At 35.8% G+C, this 21,699-nt stretch overlaps 1 protein-coding gene across 2 annotated transcripts in view; it reads right to left on the reverse strand.

Annotated features, from left to right (window-relative positions):
- LOC145263100 (low-density lipoprotein receptor-related protein 2-like) overlaps positions 1–21,699 on the reverse strand; it is a 599,989-nt gene that overhangs the window by 531,278 nt on the left and 47,012 nt on the right. For both annotated transcript variants that reach the window (XM_080120027.1, XM_080120026.1), the window contains exons 2-5: positions 14,451–14,576; positions 10,665–10,781; positions 7,556–7,678; positions 144–263 (exon numbers count right to left, since the gene is read on the reverse strand). In XM_080120027.1, coding sequence (XP_079976153.1) covers positions 144–263; positions 7,556–7,678; positions 10,665–10,781; positions 14,451–14,576 — 486 coding nt within the window. The remainder of the gene's footprint in view (positions 1–143; positions 264–7,555; positions 7,679–10,664; positions 10,782–14,450; positions 14,577–21,699) is intronic.

Below are 21,699 nucleotides of genomic sequence, written 5' to 3' on the forward strand. Positions count from 1 at the left end.
GAGTACGTACATAATAAAGTTTTCTTTTAAAGACTTTTCTGTCATTTTGTTTTGAAAATAGGTTTAATTGTAAATAAGTATAAAGAAAATAAATAAACAAAAGTTTTGTTGAGAAAAATAGGCGAAGTTTTGGATAGACTCACCGATACAGGTTCTGTTGTCTGCAGGATTAAGGGTCATACCTAACGAACAGTAACATTTTCCACCAAATGGGGTTTTGTGGCAACCATGGTCGCATGATAAAAATGAACATTGAGAAGAACCTACAAAATAATTAAAAAAAAAAACTCTAATAGTGACATTTTTTTTACTAAACAAAACACGATTATGTAGTGTCGATACTGGCTTTGGATAGTTTTGGTGATAGTAACGTCTTTAAAAAGTGTGTAGTAATCTATGAATAAAAATAATAAAACTTCCAACCGGATGTTGACCCGTCGGCTGCTACAATATTACAAAAGCGTTTGCGCATCGGCTCCACGCATCTTTCTGGGTAGAAAAAAGAAAAATAGTAAAAAAAAAAAATAATAATAATAATCTGGCCAATGGGAAACGTGCACATCTAAAATAAAGTATAACCAGCCGGCGTGTTGTAGAAGACATTGGGAAGATACAAATAGTCAAGGTTTTGTGAACCAAGGGAGAGAAAGAAAGAAAAGGAATCAAAAGAAAGTAAGAGTCAGGCACAGCGTCAAGCGAGAAGAAAATCTGCTTTCAAAAATTAAAATAGACAACACTTCTCTCCTAAGGACGACAGCAAAACCACCGAAAACTGAAAAAAAAAAAAATATCCCCCTGCCCCGCAAAAAGAATAAGTAGTCTTAAAAAAATTTCATCTTTAAATTCTTTCCTTTCTCTTTCTTTCCAAGCTTAAAATTGAACTTTTTAACACTCAAATTAAAACCAAAATTTTATCAATTTATTTATTGCGGACTATTATTCTCATCTTTATAAGTTGTTGTTTCACGATGTTTCGGCCAACTATTCCTCTGGCCTTCGTCATGTGGTAACCGTGACGGATAGGAACTTCGAATCTCCTAACTTCATTTTCAGCAATCGCTGCCATCCGTAGTTGCTGTCGTCTCACCACGTTTTGGCCAAGTAAACCTCTGGCCGGCTTTGGGTAGGATTGAAACCACTATCTTCAGACAATGCTCATTTGGAACCGTAGAGATTCAACGTCTCTATCAACTGCACCACGGGCCCCGAAGGGCGATCAAGGTTGTTTTTTTTTTTTAATCTTATAAATCCACGTTTATTTATTATCTGATCTTCCATGGTCGGGTCCGTACCGAATGGTATATATATATTATTTTAATTGGAATTCATTATTGAGATGAGTATTATTTATATTAATTTATTTATTGCGGACTATTATTCTCATCTTTATTAGTTGTTGTTTCATGACGTTTCGGCCAACTATTCCTCTGGCCTTCGTCAGTTGGTAACCGCGACGGATAGGAACTTCGAATCTCCTAACAGCATTAGTCTAAATCGAGTTATTTCCCCTGTACAAATAATATTTATAACCTGCTCTCTTGTGGTGGAAATTTATCAGAGCGAGTGAAGAGGTAGAAATGCGATATCATAAAAAAAGCTACTGACTTGTATAAGTTACTCTTTTCCTTTTTCCGTTTCTTTAGCATACTGTTCTATTCTAGGGATCCTATGTCAATAGCGATTAAATCATCCAGTATAAAGTTTGACAAGGGTCACACTGAGTGCATGTTATGACGACACAAATCTGCAAAACAGAATCAGTCCCAGGGTTGAATCAAGGATGGCTGACATGTGATGGCTGACATGTGATGGCTGACATGTGATGGCTTACATGTGATGGCTGACATGTGATGGCTGACATGTGATGGCTGACATGTGATGGTTTACATGTGATGGCTGACATGTGATGGCTGACATGTGATGGCTGACATGTGATGGCTTACATGTGATGGCTTACATGTGATGGCTTACATGTGATGGCTTACATGTGATGGCTGACATGTGATGGCTGACATGTGATGGCTGACATGTGATGGCTGACATGTGATGGCTTACATGTGATGGCTTACATGTGATGGCTTACATGTGATGGCTTACATGTGATGGCTTACATGTGATGGCTGACATGTGATGGCTGACATGTGATGGCTGACATGTGATGGCTGACATGTGATGGCTTACATGTGATGGCTTACATGTGATGGCTTACATGTGATGGCTGACATGTGATGGCTGACATGTGATGGCTGACATGTGATGGCTGACATGTGATGGCTGACATGTGACGGCTGACATGTGATGGCTGACATGTGATGGCTGACATGTGATGGCTGACATGTGATGGCTGACATGTGATGGCTTACATGTGATGGCTGACATGTGATGGCTGACATGTGATGGCTGACATGTGACGGCTGACATGTGATGGCTGACATGTGACGGCTGACATGTGATGGCTGACATATGATGGCTTACATGTGATGGCTGACAAAACGAGAAGTCAGGTCAGTTAGACAAAACAGAGGTCTGATATGATTACAGCCGACAAACCAGTCAATATGAATGCTGATAAACCGATTCCAAACCTTCACAACAGGCACTCGTCTAGCTAAAACCACTATCAATAATTTCGTTCACTCTCTATCTGCATATAAATCTAAATGCACATTCAATGAACAAAGCTTCTTTCCTAGAACTGCCCGTCTGTGGAACTCTGTTCCACTGGCCTGCTTTCCAACTGATTACAACATTGTCGTCTTCAAGTCCAATGTAAACAAGTTCTTGTTGAGCCGCCCCATTAAATAATCAAATTCTATCAAAGTTCCACCACTTATGATCACTACACTCTTCTCTAAGTGATCACCATGCATTCATTAATACTTATCCACGAGTAGACTTCGGGCCTTGATAAGTGGTAACTCCCTTCTAAAAACAATTTTTCTTTGTAAAAGAATGACTTTATTCAGACTTCTTGACCAACTTCAATCTCTTGGTCTTTAGGCTAGGAGCAAAGTCTAGTATCTGTTCTAATACTATACTTAATCTTTTTTTTCTTCTACAGTCAATAAAAGAAAAATCCGTCTTAGACATAGGCAATTTTTATTTTTTGTCCCAATCCAGACTTCTCCTTTTTTTAGGGAGCTGAATTTTCTCCACATTAAAACTGACCTTGTTTTTTTGTTTTGTTTTGTATTTTTGTTTTGTTTTTTTTGTTGTTTTTATTTAAAAAAAAATTTTATTTTGTAATCCTTTGAGATGCGGTTTCATAATTTGTGCATTCATTTTCTTTTAATCCTCATCTTCATAGTTATCTTCATCTTCATTGTCATCATCTTCATGGTTCATTGTTATCCTCATCTTCATAGTTGCTGTTGTTTCACCACGTTTTGGCCAACTCATCCTCTGGTCTTCTTCAGGTGATTAACCACCTAAAGAAGGCCAAAGGATGAGTTGGCCGAATTCTTGTTTCGTCACATTTCGCTCAACTCATGTGGATAACAGTCTGTAAAAAGAATGAATGCACAAAACTGACCTTGTACCTAACTTTGCCCCCGTGGAGAGGCAAGGACTTTGACCTCCTTCAGTCCTGTATGAAACTCCATTTATTTTTATTTATTTTAATGAATAGCTACCAATTATCAAGGTAATAGGTTGTTCGAGGATAAGGGTTACTGACGAATGGAATGATAGCTAGTTGAGAAGTTGTGAGGATTGAGAATGGTTAATGAAATGAAAGTTTGGTTATTTGTAAAAACGTTTTATGACAGGAATCTGTTGATATTCGATTGGATGACGACCATGTTGTAGTTTACAAGGAAACGAGATCTCGCACCATTCATTCTAGCTAATTTTTAAAAAAGTTTGGAACAGTTTTTGAAAAAAAAAATGTCGATATAAGAACACCGGCTATTGTCCCCACCCCAACACTGGTTTTGCTGTTTTTATTATTTTTAAAAACAAATCGTGAATGAATAACTAATTTACTGGACAGTAACAAACACTGTGATCTGGTCTCTCATTATTTTATTGTATAAACAAATTATAATATCATGTCATTCATTAAAAAAGAAAACTCAATCCAAACAGGTATATAAAATTACTCAATCTAATAGCTGCCTTCGATTAACTTATAACCTTTGCTATCTGATCTCCAAATCATTCATTTTCATGATGATTTTTAACTTGGGTTTCATCATTTTTAAGTTTATTAAATAAACAAACTAATGCTACCCAGCTAATTAATTTCACAAGCCGTTTTTGCAATTCAACCATATTGGTACAAATAAACTTCGGTCAGCGACTGACTTGTTCATCCAATTTCTTTTGTGAATATCCAACAGTGCAAATGCGCATATGGCAGCTGGATGCAAATGACCGAGCCATGTACAAGATCATGTCACAGCAAAAAAAGAAGAAAAAAGGTCATAAACAGCAGAACGTGTGTGCAGACCCGGGGGACGTTAGGGAATCACATTTAAAAACAAGTAGAGATAGACATGTTACGCATGGTGGCCGAGGCAACAGGAACAAAAACTGTAAATAAATGTTGGTAAATAAATGTTGGTTGTTTCACTAAGGGAAAAATATGTGAGTCCAGTTATTTCTTGTCTTAATTCGTGTTGACATGTTAAAACGTATGTAAATCGTGTGTAACGTTACATTTGTTTTATCATCGGTCAATCATATGCAGGGACACTTTGGTAATTGTCTCATCGGTAAAAGGTGTGATCTTAAATGGGTTTCATACTCACTGTATCTTAAACCCCAAATTTTTATCTTCGTTAATTAATAGTCATATACTTAAGCAACACTATGACATTCACACATCTGTCGTCAGTACACATCATGTTACAGCAGTACCATGCTTGTTGGGCTAGTGATATCTGCTGCATGCCTGATTCAAGACTTCCAAAACAGCTTCTTTACAGTGAACTGTCCAAAGGAAAAAGACCCGCAGGAGGACAGCAGAAATGGTTCAAGAACAATCTGAAGGTCTTCCTCAAACAGTTTGGTTTGTATTCTAATCATGGAAAAAACTAATCCAAGACAGATATTCCTGGCATGCCGCAACTCACAAAGGGGCTACAACTGCTGAATCCGCATACAATGAAGAACGCAAGAGAAAATGTGACATTAGAAAAGATAGAGCAATCAACATCTCTGATACATAATTATCCCACAGGTATCCAACATGTGGGAAATACTTCAGAAATTGAATCGGTCTAACAAGCCATCTTCAAACCCATAGAACAATTGCATGATGACGGTGATGAACGAACATCATTTCTTATTGTTTCTGTTCTTGTTTTTATCGGCAATTCGATGAATGATATGTGCACATTATTAAATTATTAATAATATATTTAAGTAAATTTCTAATTGAGAAAGCACACCAACTATAACTCGTAGTCACTACAGCAAATTTTGAAATAATTTCGATACAAAAAAAATTCATAAAAAAATAAATAATTGTTCTATATCAAATTTAACGAATATTAAGTAATAGATTTTTGAAAAGGATGCATGATAATATGTAGGTGCATGTTAAAATCCTAACCTAATGAACATAACATGAATTATGGAATATATATTCTTGGAAACAGGATAAGTAACATTATTATTCGAAGTTTTTCTTTTGTACTCTTTTACACAACACATTGTGGCTTCGTCGCAAAGTAGATTAAGACAAAGAATAGGAAATAAACCCAACTCGCTTTTCGTTTTGTACATCGGCATCTGTTTCCTCACGGGTACAACCGTAACGCCGCCAACGCGATCTTGAACATTGTCTCGCCTCTCTCATGATCGTTCTCTTTTCTATTCTGTTCTTTTTCCCTACCTGTGACGTCACTTCGCGCGCAATTAAAATAAGGATTCTAGAGATAAGTTTAAGTAGCATTACATAATATTAGGCAGCAAAAGGAAAGCTGGATCTCTTAATGTTGTGTGTCAGTAAAGCGGTTAACGCGAGACTGTTTTGAACCAAGCTTACTTGTGTTGGGTAAGTGCAGAAAGGTCAAGGGGTTACTGGTGACAAACATCAGACTCAGTAACTTCATTGACAGAGCGTGCACCTGAATGCTAGAAAGTGAATCAATGTGTTTTAGGTCTAGACTGGTTAACGAGGATTACCACCCTCCACACATGCATCCATATAAATAGAAACGCACATGGGGATTTTTAGCAGAGTCAAAGAGAGGAGACAGTTGATTGGGGTCGAATTTGGTAGACAGTCAGACTTGAATTAGTTTCGAGACCAGAGGAGTTAGAAAAAAGACGTGTCGATGGAAAAAGCACAAGAAAGCTTAAGTCAATAATACAAGGGTTCACTCATAAATGAAATAGAGTTTCTTGTCAGAATATCAGTGTCGTGTTTTCATCTTAGATGCTCTTTAGAGCTCATCGACCAGTGACGGGAAGAATTGATCCCAGAAGACAAACGATAAAAAAAAAGAATGGTGACGGGAGGAATTACATCCCAGAAGAGACAAAGATATCAGAAAAAAAGATATGGTGAACTCTTATCGCATATATATGCACACACACACACACACACACACACACACACACACACACACACACACATGCACAAAGAACTACAGTAAGTAGATACACAATTTAACGGCCCTTAAAGGATCTCGCCCATGTGTATATACATTCAATTGTATAAATGTATATAAATTATATATGAGACTTGCATATAAATGAATGGGAAATATATCAAACTATTTGCTGAAGGGAACATAGCTGATAATCCTGGAGAATGATTAGATATGAGTGTAATTGAAAGAGACTACAGAATTGACACTGAAACTGGTGTCAGAATCTAACATCGAATTCTGACGAGTGGGCGATTATGGCTTGTGCAGTGAATAACACACAGGCGCACGTTTACACCATTCTTTACTAATACAAATTTAATTTATTTGTTGTAAAAATCCGACACTTCATAAAAAGTAAAAATAAAAATACCAAGATGAATAACGTCACATTTACAAGCTGATAGAAATAAAGGTTTTCAAATAAGTCTCTTCATGGAAGCTGTCCTAACGAGAAATGGCCAATAATGTAGAAAACTTTGTAATTGTTACTTTAATGTTCACTTGCATCACTAATTTCGTTAAATTAGAAAGTTAATTTTGAGGAGTAAATAGCTAGCTAAGATAATATTAACCTCACTCTCAAAGCGATTTATAAAAAAAATATTTGAGAAAAAATATTGGGAAAAGCAAATTTTAGAAAAAATATCTGAAAAAATTTGGGTTAAAAAATGGAGGAAAAAATTTTGGGAAAAAATTTGGAAAAAAATTAGGTGGGGGGGAAATTTGAAAAAAAAAATAGAAAAATATTTGGGGAAAAAATTGGGGAAAACAATGGAAAAAGAAATTGGGGGGAAAAATTGGAAAAAAAAATGTTCTGAAAAAAATATTCGGAAAAATAATTTTGGAACCAAAAAATAGGAAACAAAATTTTGAAAAAAAGATTTGGAAAAAACTTCGAAAAAAAATCCGGAGGAAGAAATTAAGATAAAAACGCAACAAATAATATTACTCACTACATGAAGAACTTTCGTCCGATCTATTGGCACAGTTGTTGTTTCCATCACAAACCTTAGAAATAGGGATACAATCTCCATTGTCTGGACAGGTCCAGAGCCAATCTGGACAGGACTTCTTACCTTTTCAAGTAAAAGAAAAGATCAAGTTTTGACAAACATTAGCAAATTGTGAAAAACTTTATGTAAAATTGGCAAATGGAGATTTTGAAATATTATATTATTCTGTCTGTCTGTCTGTCTCTCTCTCTCTCTCTCTCTCTCTCTGTCTCTCTCTCTCTCTCTTTCTCTCTCTCTTTCTCTCTTTCTCTTTCTCTGTTTATATATATATACATATATATATATATATATATATTATGTGCATATAATATACACGTAATAATATTTAATGATTAAAATGAATAAAGGTATGTCCCATAAAAAATAAGGGGAAACTCATTCATACATATATATTAATAACAAAAAGAGTCCCCTTTCTCCTCTCCTCTCCTCTCCTTCTCCTCTCCTATATAATAAACCGATTGCAGAAATTACCTTCTGGACCAAAGTATCGTAGGTTTGCGACAACAGATGCCACATACAGATTCAATACATCTAGCCTGATAGCCACTATCTTATGTAGCTTTCAACCACCATTTTCCACACATTTACTCATGGCAATAAAATGATACATTGCATATGACGAGCAACACCATGTCAATCACACCATTTTTTGTAGGAAGGAGTCCCTATTTTTCTCTCTACATATTTCCTCCTTCCCACTGCTAGCAGCTGTCACTGGGTCCAATTTTACAATTTTGTCATATAAGGCGTTTACACCGATCGTAACTGACTATTACATACATAGACATTACATAATCTTCCCAATTTCCCATTAATAAATTAGAAGGTCTCCCTATCCCAATTCCGGCCATTCTTATTGACTGAGCTCTGACCATTCTCATATTCCGGATTAACCTTTTCCACATCATAAACAAACGCTAATCTATCATTAAAATATGGCGTCGCTTACAGACATATTCTTTTCCTCTGAGTAAATTCGTACGTTCTTTTTTATTATTACGCCGAAAAAAAAATCAGTAGGACATTTACTGAACGACATCAACTAATTTGGTGAGGTTGCTTCCCAATTAGTTCCGTTTACTTTTTATTTATTTATTCATTTATTTATTTATTGCCAATAAAAACTGTGAACGTTTAATGGCCGAAATAAAACGTAATTATTTCTGGCAACAACTTAAATTTACGCTACATATTTCTTAGACAATAGGTACCTCCAATTGCCTTTTTTTCCTTTATCATAAAACCGAAAATAGGAACTTTATTGAACGAAATAAACTGCATTGAAACATGAAATAAAACAAAATTATTCCTTGAAACCACTTTTGTTTATGCCCCGTTTACTTTTTTATACTGAAAAAAAAAAACTGCGGGCGAAATTATAAGGAATAATTTCGTTTTATTTAGGTCACTAAACGTCCGCAGATTGTGTATGTCTTACAGGGTGGAACGATAAAATTGTCGCCCTAGAAAAGATGATTTGATTCCATTTCTGTTTGATGAAAACCGGTTTTCTTTTTTGTTGCAGACCATCTACTAGTTAGCTAGTTTTGTATAAATACCAAGAGTAATAGGAGCTTTCTATCATGTCTGAAAGTGACACAATGTTCAACAAGCGAGATCGGAGATGCACAGCTAAACAACTCATCTTCTCTACCAATACAAAGGCCATTACCAGCATCCTCAAAATGCATCAATGGATTGCCACAAATAACAGGAACACGCCCAGGGTGATGAAAATAAAGTTTCCGGCCATGGTTATGGTCTTTGGTGTGGTTTCAAGTAAAGGCCACATCATGCCACCTCACATCATTGAAGTCAGCTTAAAAGTTAACATCAAAGTGTACCTGGATGTGCTGTATGGTGTGGTGATCCCTGGATATGACAGAAGTACATGACACCGGGTCACAAGTCCAAAGAGATCCAGGCTTGGCTTCAGAAGTGCTTAGACTTTGTACCCTTCTCTCATTAGACTCCCCTCCTCCCCTGACCTAAACTCACTTCGTTAGGTCACATATCGAGAACATCACCAACATAACCTCCCACAACACCAAAGTCAGCTTGATCAGCGCTTGTGGAAAAGGCATGCTTCCAGTTCTGGATCCATATCGAGACGGTGATTGAGGTTAAAGGTGGCTACATTGAATAGATGGCAGCTCTACTACATAATCAAGTTACCTGAATTGATTTTTTTCAATAAAAGTTTTAAAATAAATCTGTAGTTGTTTTCTTTAGGGCGACAATTTTATCGTTCCACTCTGTTTTATAGAATCCATCCTCTATTGAATACTATATATTATGAGGAATAATTTGCCCGGTAGATTAATTCGCAAAAAAATAAAAAAATAAAAATGATAATGTCGTTCATCAAATCCCGTCTGCGTTTGTTTACAGTATAACATTAGCTGATGTTTGGGCTTAACGATCTTAAAAATAGTCTTTCTGTTCTTATAGATAAAAAAGAAGAATTTATACAGAGGAATATTTTACGTTACACCGGCCAAGGTTACACTGATTTAACATAAAATATTCATTTGTAAAATTTCTTTTTTAATCTATAAAAGAAGAAAGACTTCTTTTAATGTCGGATTGTTTCGATTTTCGATATTTATCGGATTAATTTCTGTGCAAAACATATCTGAGAACACTGCCAGACATATAAACTGGCTACGTGTGAAATTTGTAAAAGATAGGCCCAGCCGTTTTGGAACCTATAAGGAAGGAAGGAAGGAAGGAAGGAACACGCACACACACACACACGCGTGCGCACGACTAAACATATAAATTACCTTTGTGTGAAATCTGCAAAAGATAGACTCAACCGTTTCGGAACCTATGAGGAACTCTCTCTCTCACCCTCACTCTCCTTCTCTCACACACACACACACACACATACACACAAAGTGATTTTTATATAGTAGTAAATATATAGATATACTAACCATTCATAATACTTACAAAAGAATTTAAAAAAGAAAAACACACAACCTAAACTAAACTAAACTAAACTAAAGTCTAAAAATACAATAAATAATGACAAACAACTTACGGCAGCCAAGTTCATCAGATCCATCCGTACAATCGTCGTTATTATCACAAACCCAGGATTGATGAATACACCGATGATTCTTACACGTGAATTCATGACTATCACAAGAAGAATAAGCTGAAATACATTTTAAAAATATAAGTAAAAGAAAAGAAATCAATTAAAAAAAAACCAAAAAAAAACGGAAACAATGACTTTATGAAAATAAAAGTATTTTTTTTTTATTCAACATATTGATATGGTATTTATTTGCTTCCCCACGAAAGCAAATTAGACACAAGACCATTTTTAATGTGGGGTAAAAACCAGCTCCCCTAAAAGTAAGGTAAAAAGGGGGCACTCTGGTTGTCACCAAAAATTATAATTGTCCCAGAATAGAGGGTTTCCCCTCCATTGACTGGTACAAATTATCTTAAGTGCAGCATCAGCAGAACGGATACTACACTTTGATCCTGGTCCGAAGGCCAAGAACAATAACACATTGATATCGTTAGAAAATAACTCTGGGGAAATATAGTTTAGGATAAAACTCGAATGAAGACAAAACTCTTCACTCGAAACTATGAAAGCAGAATCTGCCAGCAATAAATCAATGGTAAGCGGCTATTGCGTTAACGCAAATTCACTTGCAAATCTTACCGAAAGACGTGGAGAGTACTGGAAACCTGGGGAGACTTGTTGTCACTCAACTTCCAGGGAACACCACAGGTTATTTTCAAAGAGAGATCTTTGATGACCTGTGTGAAAGCTCCTTGTGAACTAATAACAACAACAACAACAACAACAATAATAATAATAATAATAATAATAATAATAATAATAATAATAATAATAAAAAAAATAATAATAACAACAACAACAACCACAACATCGAAGCATTATTTGAAACGATCTAGAAATTTGTAAAACACAATATTTTGCATTAAGTTTATTTTTGTATGATGCCAGGCAACGGACAATGGACAATGATAAAATTGTTAAACAAAGTGGGTGCAATCTAATAAAAAAAAAAAGTAATTAACAGCATCTCCATGACATTCGCACGACTTCTTAAAATTCGTTCCCTTCACTGTCAAACAATCCACTCACACTTCTCTCAAATTCATTCTTCTTAACGCAGCTAATTCATTTGTATGCAAATTAATACATTTATATTTTAAACCACACGCCCCTATGATCTTAAAAGATCATTTCATACCATATGACACCGTGCTTGGTTCGGTACTTACATCTCTAGCGTTGCATATACAACTAGTTTGGAAATTTGTAAAACACAATATATTGCATTAAGTTTATTTTTGTATGATGCCAGTCAACGGACAATGGACAATGATAAAACTCGTAATCACATAGTTCTTCAAAATAAGTGCAATCTAATAAATAATTAACAGCATCCTCATGATGACTTCTTCATCCTAACCTCACGGTCAGATGCAGCTGGCTCACACTTCATGGCCAGACCCAGTCAATTCACACTACTCGGTCAAACTCAACTAGCCCTTCATATATGATTAGACACAACTATATCTCCATACTAAACACAACCCTTCTTGAGTTGAAAGCCATGTTTAGTTTCAGAACAGTTTCCGATGGTTAGTTGTTCTATACAAGTCCTGGAGGTGACTGGTTCTCAGTAGACAATTCTTGAGTTGGAAGCTGCAGAGCAAAAGATTCTTCCCGTGTTGACACGAAGAAAACACATATGCAAGGTTGCTAAAGAAAAAAGTTTAATTTTTATGGAACAATTCTGGTTTCCGATTGGTTGGTAGCAAAACGTGAATTAATTTGATTCGTCAGTTTATAAATAGAATCTCCCAAATGTGAAGGACCATACCCCCATTATGATTGGTGGGGATATGTCTCCTAGCGACTTTGGCTGCAGAGAGACAGGGTAGGGTACTCGTCAAGGATCCATTCTTGACACTCAGCCCAACAGGTGCAGGGCTGGGGACCGGCCCAGCACCTGTCAGACTGAGGTACACTGCCTGGGTATTACTCAGGAGGTCCACCCTCCTAGGCCTTGCCACCCAGCTTTCGGGTGGGGCAAGTTAATTGCCTGAGGTGCCCCAACCTGGGAATGCTGACGGGGATACTCAGGCAATATTTGTAATTGGAAGAGTGCCCCTCCTTTAGGGGTGCTTGCTTAGATTCCCACTTTCTTGACCTTGTGTCACATATTGATGAGGTGGGCACCAATTAAATATCTATCCCCCATTATAACTCAAAAACATTGCAATACACGGCGAGACATAACTAACTTTTCACATTTTTGCTAACATTCGGCATGTTCCCTTTGCTGGCAAAAATGCGACTCACACTTCTCCTCCAGTTCGTTCTTAATGCAGCTAACCTATTCATATGCAAATTAATGCATTTATATTTTAAACAATACATCCCCATAATCGTTATAGATCATTTCATACCATATGAACCTGTATCATATGAAAGACCTGCAAGAGACATGACAAAAAGGATATGGGTTTATGTTGAATAGCAGAGATGCACACGAATGTAGACATATGTGAGTGGTGTAGTTGACACCCTTTCTTCTTCACTGCGACCTCTCTCTCACACAGACGTAATGTTGCTAATCTCAGACTTTTCTATGGCACGTATTCTTCACAAGTGTCTGATTTATTACTTGCTTCCATTGTTTCAGCTCATTTGACTAGTTGATTTGGTAGTCTTCATCAAATTCACTGCTTTGATACCTCATTGCAATACAGCGTCCGATTCCAGTATCTTCTTTCCAAGAACTGCAGACTTTCGAAATTCTCTTTCTGCTTACTGTCTTTCTCCTGCCGATAGCTCTTGCTATTTTCAAAACTAAGGCTGACAGGCATTCCCTATCTTTGCGATAACTATGTTTCGTTCTTGTAAGGCCCATATATCAAGTGGCTTCAAGCCTTGTCTGGATAGATTTTCATAAAACAACACAAAAAAAAAGTACATTTCTTGTTTACATGTGAGTCATCATTTCTCAAGGCCTGAAAGCCATTCGAGGATATGATAGTCAATGAGACAACAGCATATTAATAGTTATTGGTGAAATGGGGTAGAAATGGATTATTTAGGAGGGCAGCACAACAAGAACTTGTTTACATCGGATTTGAAGACGACCATATTGTAGTCAGTTGGGAAGCAAGCCAGAAGAACAGAGTTTCTAGCAGCTCCTGCTCAGATGTGGCAACAGTACTCCATCCTTGGATGTACCTGGCTTTTATATAGATAGAGAATTGCATCAGCAGTGAGATATCTACTGGATCGATAGATGGATCCCACCATTTTTCCAGCGGCCTTCAGGATCACAGTTGACGTTATGTGCAATTTGCTGGATATATGTAGATCTAGGTCATCCTATTCTCGTCTGCCTGTGCCGTGGAGTCCACAGCAATACATTTCTTACCAGCTCTTGCTTGCTTCTCTGGCAAATTGTAGATGTCGCTCCCTGATGGTAGTAGATATGACAGATAGTTTGCCATAAAGTTGCTGCTTCATGGGATGATCTTGCCAAGATATATTTAACACAGTTCGTAGCATTTGAGTGTACGTGCCGTCTCACTTTCTTTCTAATCGTTTGGCGAATGTCCAAGTTGTAGAAGAATCAATAATAAATCAACGGTCAGGGTCAACCTGTCTAATTGAGACACTACTGCGTTTCACCTGTAGATGTAACTTACACGGTGATATGATCCAAGCTATCGAAAACTTCAATGTGACTCGAAATGGAAACATAACAAATAAATATTTAAAAAAAAACAAAAAAAAAAACAACACCAGACTCACTGCAATTCGAATGCTCATCTGACCCATCACCACAGTCGTTTGCGTGATTGCACAACCACGACTTCATGATGCATCTGCAATTTTTGCACTGGAACTGGTCATCGGTACATTGAGATAGTGAACAACCTGCAAAAAAAAAATAAAAATAAAAATAATAACATAATGGCACTCGGTAAAGTGCATACCTCCTCCAACAACCAACAAGAAAATTATATAATTTACTCAATTTAAAAATTAGAGAAAACAAAATAAAAGCATAATGGCCTAGGTATACCGTTTTCAAAAAAAAAGTTCACTTAAAAAAAAAGAAATATTAATTTAAGGCAATGTTTCTCAATATATTGTTATCGTGGGCCAATTTCAACCTACCGTAATACAGTGCACGAATTCTTGCCTTTAGCACATCATCTAATGACGACTCATTACATAAACAGCCTTTTTTTTGACAAAGGAGTCACCACTTATCAAGGCGTGAAGTCCACTCGAGGATAAGGGTTAATGGATGTAAGGTGGTAGTTTAGTAATCGTTAATGATGTAGATTGGGTAGAATTTGGATTATTTAAGGCGACGGTTCAACAAGAACTTATTTACATTGGACTTGAAGGCTACCATATTTTAATCGACTGGGAAGCAGGCCAGTGGAAGTGTGAGACAGTCATGCAGTTTTAGGAAATAAACTTTGTTCATGCTGAAACAACTATCAATAATCCCCCCTCTCTTTATCTGTGCCTAAACCTAAACGTAGGTTCCATGAACAAAGCTTCTTTCTTAGAACTGTACGCCTGTGGAAGTCTGTTTCCTTTTCCTGCTTTCCAACTGACTACAATACGGTCGTCTTCAAGTCCAATGTGAACAAATTCTTGATAAGTCATCCCCTTAAGTAATCCAATTTACCAAATTTCCACAACTAACGATTACTATGACGTGTTCCCCCTGACCACTGTACACTTCGCGTGACTCTCGAGCCTTGATAAATGATGAATTCGTTGTAAAATAAATAAATAAATAAAAATTTGCGAGATTTATATTGTAATGTCTACTAATTCCCATTAATCGCTTAAAAATGATCTTCTTTATAAAAATAGAACTGCTTGATCAATTTACGTGATTTTGGGAATATGATATTTTCGTTTCGTCACGGATACGTACATCACAGCTTTTTCTATTATGAAATAACGATAGAGTAAAAAAAAACCCAGCAACGTCTCTTTGGGGAGAAAGAGGCTGTATTATTTTGGAGAAAATTTTAAATTAATAATAATAAAAAATAAAAAATAAAAATTAATTTCAGAGTTAATTTTATCTGATGACCACAATATCCGTTGGCCATAACGTCCGCTGAGCACAACGCCCGTTGCCCACCTTTTTCGTGTACTTGCCGCTCTTTTTTATTAACGTCCATGGAATGGAGAAAGGTTTGCCTGATAAATTGACTGTTGTTGGACTTTTACAAATACTAATTACACCGTCAGTTTGTCGTCGACATAGAAAGCATTTTCACAGGTGCACGTACAGATTTACAAAGAATTTGTCCTTTTTTTTCCCTACAAGTGCTTCTGTAGGCTTGTCAATGTGTTGGAGTTTAACAAAGGCTGAATAAAAAAAAAGTCTTAAACAGGATTGTTTCTTTTTTTCTCTTTTATTTTTATGTGTTCTTTACCATTCTTCTTCTTCTTCTTCTTCTTCTTCTTCTTCTTCTTCTTTCTTTCTTTCTTTCTTTCTTCCTTCCTTAGCTTGAATTAACCGCGATCTATCGTTTTAAAACCATCACTTGTCTTTTCGGGGGTCAACTCTTCTACGACGAATGAAATAAAAATGGTTTGATTGCACTATAGAGACATCTGGAAATATTCATCCTATTTCGCAGAGTTTATTCTTTCTGCGTAAAAACTGAAGCTCATATTTCTAAATTTAGAACAAGCTGTACCTAATGGATTCATTTTATTTTTTTTTGGGGGGGGACAATTTATCAAGGCTCAAACGTTATGGGATAAGGGTTAATGAGTGTGAGATAGACAGTGAGAAATTAGCATGATAATTGGTAATGATGATGAAAATTGGGCAGAAATTGATTATTAAAAATGACAGCCCAATAAGAATTTGTCTACATTGAACTTGCTTGTATATATATATATATATATATATATATATATATATATATATATATATATATATATATATATATAGGGTGGAACGGTAAAGGTGTCGCCCTTAAGAAAATCACTCTGCAGTTTTATTTTACAACTTTTATTGAAAAAAAAATCAATTCAGGTAACTTGATTATATAATAGAGCTGACATCTATTCAATGTAGCCACCTTCAGCCTCACTCACCGCCTCGATACGGGTCCAGAACTGAGAGTATGCCTTTTCTATAAGCGCTGGCTGGAGCTCAGCGAATACTCGGCAGTTAGCGTCCATAAGGTTGACTTTGGTGTTGTCGGAGGTCATGTTGGTGATGTTCTTGATGTATGACCAAACGAAGTAGTCCAGCGGGTTCAGATCGAGGGAGGAAGGGGGACTAAGGAGTACAAAGTCATAGCACTGTTTTTGAAATCAAGCCTCGGTCTCTTTGGACTTGTAGGCTAATGCCGAGTCCTGCTGCCACGCACAGGGTCTGCCAATGGCCACCTGAGTACACCAAGGGAATCCCACACTCTTCAGCACATCCAGGTACACTTTGGTGTTGACTTTCAAGCCGACGTCGAAGATGTGAGATGGTATGATGTGGTATGATGTGGTCTTCACTTGAAACTGCATCAAAGACCATAATCATAGTTGGAAACTTTGTTTTCATCACCATGGACACGTTGTACAGCAGTGCATCTTTGATCTCGCTTATTGAACATTGTGTCACTTTCAGACATGATAGAAGGCTCCTATCGCTCTTGGGATTTGTACACAACTGGCCAACTAGTAAATGGTCTGCAATAAAACAAGAAAAGAAACCAGTTTCCATCAAAAGTAAATGGAATCATGCCGTCTTTTCTAGAACGACAATTTTATCGTTCCACCCTGTATCCATTCGATTGCACTATAGAGACCTTTGAAATATACTTCCTATTACGTAGTTTTAGGCGAGAAACTAGTTGTAACTACAGAGAGGGAGGGAGAGAGAGAGAGAGAGAGAGAGAGAGAGAGAGAGAGAGGAGAAAACAGAAATAATACTGGAATCATTTTTTTTTATTTAACAGCTTACGATTAGTTTAATTAAAAACTTATCAAAAAAAGTCACTTAGAGATAGACGGGTGGAGGGAGGGGGAGAAAAGAGAAATTATTAACAGCTGTTCTTAACAAAATTCTAAATTAAAAAAAAAAAAAGCCTTAAACAGGATTATTTCTTTTTTTCTCTTTTATTTTTACGCGTTCTTTAACATATCTTTTTCTTTTTCTTTTTTTTCTTTTTTCTTTTTTTCTTTTTTCTTTTTTTTTTCTTAGGTTGAATTAACCACGATTTATCGTTTTTACATCATTCCTTATCTTTTTTTTTGGGGGGGGTGGGGGAGTCAACCTTTCTATGGTGAATAAAAAAATGGTTCGATTGAACTATAGATATAATATTGTATGCAGTCTACGTCGCAAATGAGACCAAGATAAAAATAACTCTACTTCCGTTTTTTTTTCTTGCAAAAACGACATTTATTTCCTCATTCTTCTACCACGCGTAACATCTTTACGGCCTTGGCGCCCCTCACTTCTCTAACGTGATCGTCTTCTCTAATGTGCTCTCTCTCCTTTTTATAGTCTTTTTTCTTTACAGTGACATCATTTTATATTTCATATGCATGTGCATACGCGTGTCCGCGCTCTGTTACATTGAGACCCTTTATTCATTCTATTTCGTAGAGTTTAAGCCCTCTAAATTCAGAACTAGCTTACTGGATTTTTTTTTAATTATAGTATCACAACTTATCAAGGCCCAAAAGCCACTCGAGGATAAGGGTTAATGAATGTCAGGTGGATAGTGAGGAAAAACCGTGATGATTGGTGATGATGGTGGAAGTTTGGCACAAATGGATTACTGAAAAAGATGGCTCAAGAAGAATTTGTTTACATTGGACTTGCTATGTTGTATCCAGTTTGGAAGCAGCTCTGCGATATTGTCTTCTATGGACGAATAGAAGGGAGGGGGTGGAGAAAAAAGGAGAAATTATTGATAGTGGTCTTAACAAAGTTTTAAGCCTTATCCTCAAGTCGCCTTCAGTCCTTAATAAGTTATGACTCCCTTTTCTTTTAAAATTGATGTTCTCTTTTCTTCTGATGAGTTAAGAGCGGAATAGATTAAAAAAAAAATCGACACAATTATTACATCAACGATTCTGGGCTACGAAACAGGTGCTGTCAAGAATTGAACATTTCAACGCACTTAAAGAAATAAACGGTAAGATGGTCAGCATCTTGAAATTTGAAATATAAACTTTTGCCATTTATTTGTATCTGCTGTATAGTCACATCGAGCTTCATAAGTTAAAGGACTTGTATAAATAAAAGGTGAAATATAATTGAGTTAACATATTTCCCCATATGAGAAGCCGAAAAGTGAATATGTCAATCAAAGGGAAGATCTTCATTCAATATGTACTACCTGTGATGATCTACGGTAGAGAAACATGGGCCCTGATCACTCGCCAAAGTGAAATGCTGGCAGTAGCACAAAGGAAAATGGAGAGGATAATGTTAGGCATCACTTTACAAGACAGAAAAACAAACATCTGGATCCGCCAACAAACAAGAGTTATTGACATAAATACTGCCATCAAAACATCCAAACACAGATGGGCATGGCACGTAGCCAGACAATAGGACAGCAGATAGTCCATCAGGACAACGGAATAAACACCTGATGAAGATAAGAGGCCAAAGGGAAGATCAAGAAATAGATGGAGGGACGACCTGATACAGTACATGGGTCCCACATGGTAGCAGATAGGTCGGGACAGAATTAGAGTGCTAAAGTCCAGGGAGGGGTTCTTCATTGAGTGATAAAACCCTTGTTGATGTTGATGGTGATATATATATATATATATATATATATATATATATATATATATATATATATATATACTAGCATGGGTGCCCGGCGTTGCCCGGGTGTTTGGTGGTGTATGCTGAGCAAAAAAAAGGGTCAATTTTAACTTTGACCTCTATTATGACCTCTTAAATTTTTTTTTTTTTTGTTGCTCGAATCGAATTATTAAGTTAGATCCATGTCCAAGGTACCTATATCTAAAATTTCAAGTGTGTAGACCCCACATTGTCGGAGGAGTTTGGTAGAGTTCTCAAAGGTCAAATAGTTGAACTTTGACCCTTTAACAGACAAATTTCTGGCCGAAAACCGATCACATCGATTTTCCCAAATCTCAAATTTCGAGTCTGTAGACTGAAAATTAACAGAGTTATGGTGAAGGAAAATGTACACAGATACACAGACAGACAGACACACACACACACATACAGACACGTTCACTTTTATAGATATATATACAAAAGGTGTGTTTGAAGGCTTCTCAAACACACCTTTTATCCAAGAAACAATGTTTCAAACAAACTACGACATACGTCTTATATATATATATATATATATATATATATATATATATATATATATATATATATATATATATAAGTGAAATTGTCTGTCTGTGTGTCTGTATGTGCACATTTCACAACAAAACTACTCTGTCAATTTTCAATCTACAGACTCGAGATTTGACATAAGGGGTATTAAGATTTGGGGAAATCTTTTTAAGCAAGTTTTGGCCAGAATACTAACTGCCAAGGGGTCAAAGTTCAACGAATTGAATTTTGAAAACTCGACCAAACTCCTCTGCCAATTTTGGGTCTAAATACTTGAAATGTTAGATGTAGGTTATTTTGACATGGATAAAACTTTTTAATTTGATTTGTTTAGGGGTCAAATTTGGGATCGAAATTAAAAAGAAATTGACCTCTGTGTCTATTTTATTCAATGAAATATATATATATATATATATATATATATATATATATATATATATATATATATATATATATATATATATATATATATATTTCATGATTCTTTGAGGGGAGCAAAATTTATATATCCCAATCATGAAGGAAAGACTTAAATTCATTCAATCAAGTGTTCAAATTCCAAAAAAATCAGGGAAATAAGGTAGTTTCCTGTCTTGCCACACTGATGAGTTGTGAAACAGCGAAACAGTACTGTTTGTGGATGACTACATATATATATATATATATATATATATATATATATATATATATATATATATATATATGAAATAAAATGGAGGTGGAAGGACCTGGATACTCAACGTTTCGCCCGATTTATGCGGGCTTCTTCAAGAGGGATGGTCATTGACGAGAGAGTCGGAGGATTGGGGCTATATATAATGATGGGGGAGAGCAGCGTGTTTTCCTTATGTAAATTAGATGTCATATATACATGTATATACATTTTATGAGAGAAGAACTAATTAGAGTAAACTAGTGTAGTGGATTACGTCTAAAAGATAAAATATCGTAGAGATTAAAAATTGTGTTTGGAAATATAGCGGTGATAGATTAAATAAATAAAATGACACGAGATTACGAAAGAATCGTTTTTTTTTTTTTTTTTTTTTTTTTAAATTAGAAATAATTGAATTGGGATAAAATAGCGCAGTAACTTAAAAGATGATATCTAAAAATAAGAATAGGAGGTGATAAAATGGAGTCTAAAAATAGATAATGATAAAATACAGTAAATAAGTAAAATAAAAATAAAATTAAGTGAAATTACGAATTTTTTTTTTTTTTTTTTCGCGTTTAACCGGTGTCTAAGTTGTTTTCTTTGATAATTATTTTCGACAGAAAGGGAGCAACGTGGAAAAAACCTTTTCTTTGCTTAATTATTTTGCTGGAATGGGAGATTATAGCTGACTCAATTAAACGTCGTGTGGATCTGTTATGTATGTGTTTAAGGAAAGTTGCTTTGTTAAAATCAAAATGGTGGTCGTTTTCCATGATGTGACAAAATATGGCGTTGAGTGTATTGTTGTTTTTTACATCTCTTTTGTGTTCATATATTCTTTTATTTAAATTACGTTGAGTTTCTCCTACGTATATTTTTCCACAATCAAGGCAGGGTATGGAATATATTCCGGCTTTGGTGTTAATGTTGGTGTTAGTTATAATTTTACGTGTTAGATCCCTAATTGTTAAAGAGTTTAGTTTTGTTATTTGAATGCCTGTCTTATTTAGGTT

This window comes from Euprymna scolopes, chromosome 38, assembly GCF_053919585.1.
Source record: "Euprymna scolopes isolate OS-2025 chromosome 38, ASM5391958v1, whole genome shotgun sequence".
Classification (NCBI taxonomy): domain Eukaryota; kingdom Metazoa; phylum Mollusca; class Cephalopoda; order Sepiida; family Sepiolidae; genus Euprymna; species Euprymna scolopes.